At 47.1% G+C, this 3,443-nt stretch overlaps 1 protein-coding gene across 1 annotated transcript in view; it reads left to right on the forward strand.

The window, feature by feature from the left end:
* Positions 1-2,605: 2,605 nt before the first annotated feature.
* FAM213A (family with sequence similarity 213, member A) overlaps positions 2,606-3,443 on the forward strand; it is a 5,561-nt gene continuing 4,723 nt past the window's right edge. The window contains exons 1-2 of the mRNA XM_010134883.1: positions 2,606-2,783; positions 3,145-3,236. Of these exons, the coding sequence (XP_010133185.1) occupies positions 2,606-2,783; positions 3,145-3,236 (270 nt within the window). The remainder of the gene's footprint in view (positions 2,784-3,144; positions 3,237-3,443) is intronic.

The raw sequence follows: 3,443 nt of genomic DNA on the forward strand, positions 1-3,443 counted from the left end.
GTAGGGAAAATGTGACTTGTGAAAAGGCACAGTTTAGCCTAGAGATGTTAAAGTTCAGTGCTGCATTCCCAGCTTCGGAACAGCTTGCAGCAATCCCTGGTCCCTGTCCCCACCCACTCCGTAACCAGGCTAACCATGTGCATGGCTTAAAAAAAAAAGAACCCAGAGGATTAAGATCCTTTAAACCCATCTTGCAGTGGGTTGGACAGCTGCTCTTTCGTAACCGCCGCGGGGTGGCTGTGGCATGGATTATTGCTCCAAGGCACCATCAGCCACATCCCAGCCACGTGGCAGAGGCTGTGTTGCTGGATGCTTGCCCAGTCCTGCCCACTCACCGGCCGTGGCTGAGCAGCCCACCTCCCTTCCCTCCTGCCCGCACTCGCATTCTGGGGAGCTGGTGGTGGCTGATGCTCAGGCAGGCTGCATGGGGTCTGGTGAGTGTGCACCTTGACGTTAAAGGCTTACGGGATGCTCAGTTATACCTTCTCATGGGTTATGGGATGCTCTGTTGTACCTTCTCCTCACGGTTACAGCTTATGGGATGCTCTGTTGTGTCGTCTTATTGTGGATAGTCATTTGATGTTTAAAAACTCAAGAGCTGAATCACAAGGCAGTAGAGTTTGTATTTTAAGCTGAGGTGAAGGGTGGTGAAGTTATTTTGAGCTTCAGGTTTCCTTAATCAACAGCAGCTAAACAAATGAAGCTGCTGGTTGCAAATGCTCAGTGTTTTTTTGTTTAATCTCTTCACTTGGGGCTCAGTGACAGAGATGTGTCAGGGCTCCTCAGCCTGTCTCGTCAGCAAGTGTTTTAATAATCTTGGCTGCTGTTTCCCCTCATGTATTTTTCTCAGTGTCTTGCTCTGGTGTCTGCTTAGCCGGGGAGGAATTTCAGTATCACCATGCAGAGCTGCTTGTTCTGTTTCCCTAAATAATAGCAAAAGGTTCCCATACTTCAACAGAGGGGGTTTTTTTGTGGCTGAGCGGAGACCAAAGAGTTCAACTAAACTAAGACTGAGCTGAACAATCTCCCCACTGTCAACTGCAACTGAGTGGAATATGTTTTGAGGTGCATTTTGGTCATTCCAAGGGGTCAGGGTGCACTCTGGTATGAGGCAGAGGCAGATAAAAAAAAAATTGTCATTACAGTGTGACTCGATGTTTGAGAAAAGTCTGTAGACAAATCAGATACGGTCAAGGAAGGTTCTCCTTGATTAGAAGTGGTGACGTGGGGTAGAGTCTGTTCTCGTATCTGCACTGTGTTTGTGTAAACTGGCCTTGTTTTCTGCCCGGGATCATGGATTCCTCCCGTTGCCAGACACTGCTGTGCTGTTCCTTGGAACCAAATACGCTGGTAAATGAACAGAGTGGCCTTTTCTCAGAGTTCTCCAGCTATTTCTGCAGCTAGACAGTTGTATTTGTTCACCAGTTGTATTCTGGAGCTAGTTTTAAGGACGGAAAGGGATTTTCTCCCAGAAAATGCTGGACACAAGTGAGAAGCTACTTACTCCTCGTTCTTACTTTCTGAATTCTGGCAACAGGGAGCTGTGGGGATGCGGGTGATGTGTGTCCCGGGTGTATTGCCAGGCATGGTTCGAAACAGCTCCCTCTGAGGGGGAAAACTCCTCTCCCATATTTCCCAAGCCAGTCTCTCAGGGAACAGGGCTTGGCAGACGGCGCTGGAAAAATGGATTCTCCATGTTGTGCAATACCAGAGATGGGTGACGGCGCCTGTGCAGCCCTTTGTCACACAACTGCTGTGATGTTGGCGCACAGTCGTGTCGTACGCTGCCAGAGCTCCGGTGACTCTCCTTGTGGTAACAAGCTGCAGTGTTTGTGCTGCAGGACCCGAGCGTGCTCATATACTGGTTTCCAGTACAGCGTTAGCAGCTCAGCTGGTGGGTGGGAGGTTAAGTTGATTGTTCCTGCTGTCCCAGGGGTGGGCTTTGGTTAATGTAATATTGAATTGGCTGTCCAGGGTGTGTTGGTGATGTGGGGTCACAGAGTCTAATAAAATGGTGGCAAATTGATGTGTCGCTGTCCTCAGGCGTGACTGGTGAGCTCTGTTTTGGGCTCGGTGCCTGCGTTGGGTCTAGTGTGGAATGTAAGGAACAGGAAAGGTTTCCAGCTATGGTAAACCAGGTCTAGATTTTTCTTCAGTTGTCTTTGAAATTCACCATTCAATATACGTTAGTGGGAGAAAAACCCCCCACACTTCTCTTTTGAAGGAAACCATTGCCTTACTGTAATAATTAAAGTTCCTAGCTAAGGTGGAGGTCATCTTGTTAGAAGCTCTTTATTACACACACATACTCCAATCATCTTTCTCCCCGTTGCATCTGAGCTCTTAATGGCAAGTGTCTTTGTCAGCCTGGTAGCAGCAACAGGTAAGGATCTGTTGTTAATAGTTTTGATGTGGGTCAGGTGCAGAAGTGGAACATAGTCCAGATCTCCTAAAACCCAGTTTAGTACATCAGTGAATACACAGATGATCCCCCATCGAACCAAAAATACCCATGTGAGCTGTTAGTTGTTTCAATCCAGTTCTTCCTTGTCTGTCATTATCAATGTTCAGTGTTGGAGCTGCTTTCTTCTCTCTTTTTCCAGAAATGTCCTTCCTGCCTGACCTGGGGTTCTTCACCATGGGCATGTGGTCGGTTGGACTGGGAGCCATTGGTGCAGCTGTGACGGGGATCGTCCTCGCGAACACTGACCTGTTTCTGTCCAAGCCAGAAAAGGCTACGTTGGAGTTTTTAGAGGAGATAGAGCTAAAAGCTTTGGGATCAAGTAAGATTCTGGATGATTCAGTCCATGTGCTTCAATAATTGGGCTTTTCTAAGACCCTTTAAGACCTTCATTAGAGTTTTTCTTGGCCTGTCCTAGTGATAACACATACTTGGGTGTCCTTGATGGCTGATAATTCTGGTGAAGGAAAAGCAGCCAAATCTGGTATTTCTGGATGAAACATGACACAATTCTAAAACCCGATAAAGCAATAATACCTGGTTGTTCATAGAGAACTTTTTTCTGATAGAACCCTATTTGAATGTGGAATGCTCTGCAGTGCTTCATGTTGTCCTTAGAGTATGAACCATTCTAAACAAGAGTGGCTGATGTTGCTGTGATGCTCTTTCTCCTGTATGAACAGACCAAAGAACATTCAAAGCAGGTGAACTGTGGGAGAAGAATGGTGCAGTGATCATGGCCGTGAGAAGACCTGGATGTTTTTTGTGCAGAGAGGTACTTGCTGGGCTTGGAGATTAATTAGAGCTGAGCTCTACTTGCACAGATTCCCGTTAAATAAAGGGAGGGGCTGAACAGGATATCAAGCGCATGTGAAGTATCTGAAAGGACTTGCTTCCTCACCCAAACTGGCCACCAGTTCACAGCATGCTGTTTTCTTTGCGGCTGGTATGTATAGTCAAGGTCCTGAGCATTTTCCTGCTG

The sequence above is a fragment of the Buceros rhinoceros genome, unplaced genomic scaffold (assembly GCF_000710305.1).
Source record: "Buceros rhinoceros silvestris isolate BGI_N320 unplaced genomic scaffold, ASM71030v1 scaffold904, whole genome shotgun sequence".
NCBI classification, from domain to species: domain Eukaryota; kingdom Metazoa; phylum Chordata; class Aves; order Bucerotiformes; family Bucerotidae; genus Buceros; species Buceros rhinoceros.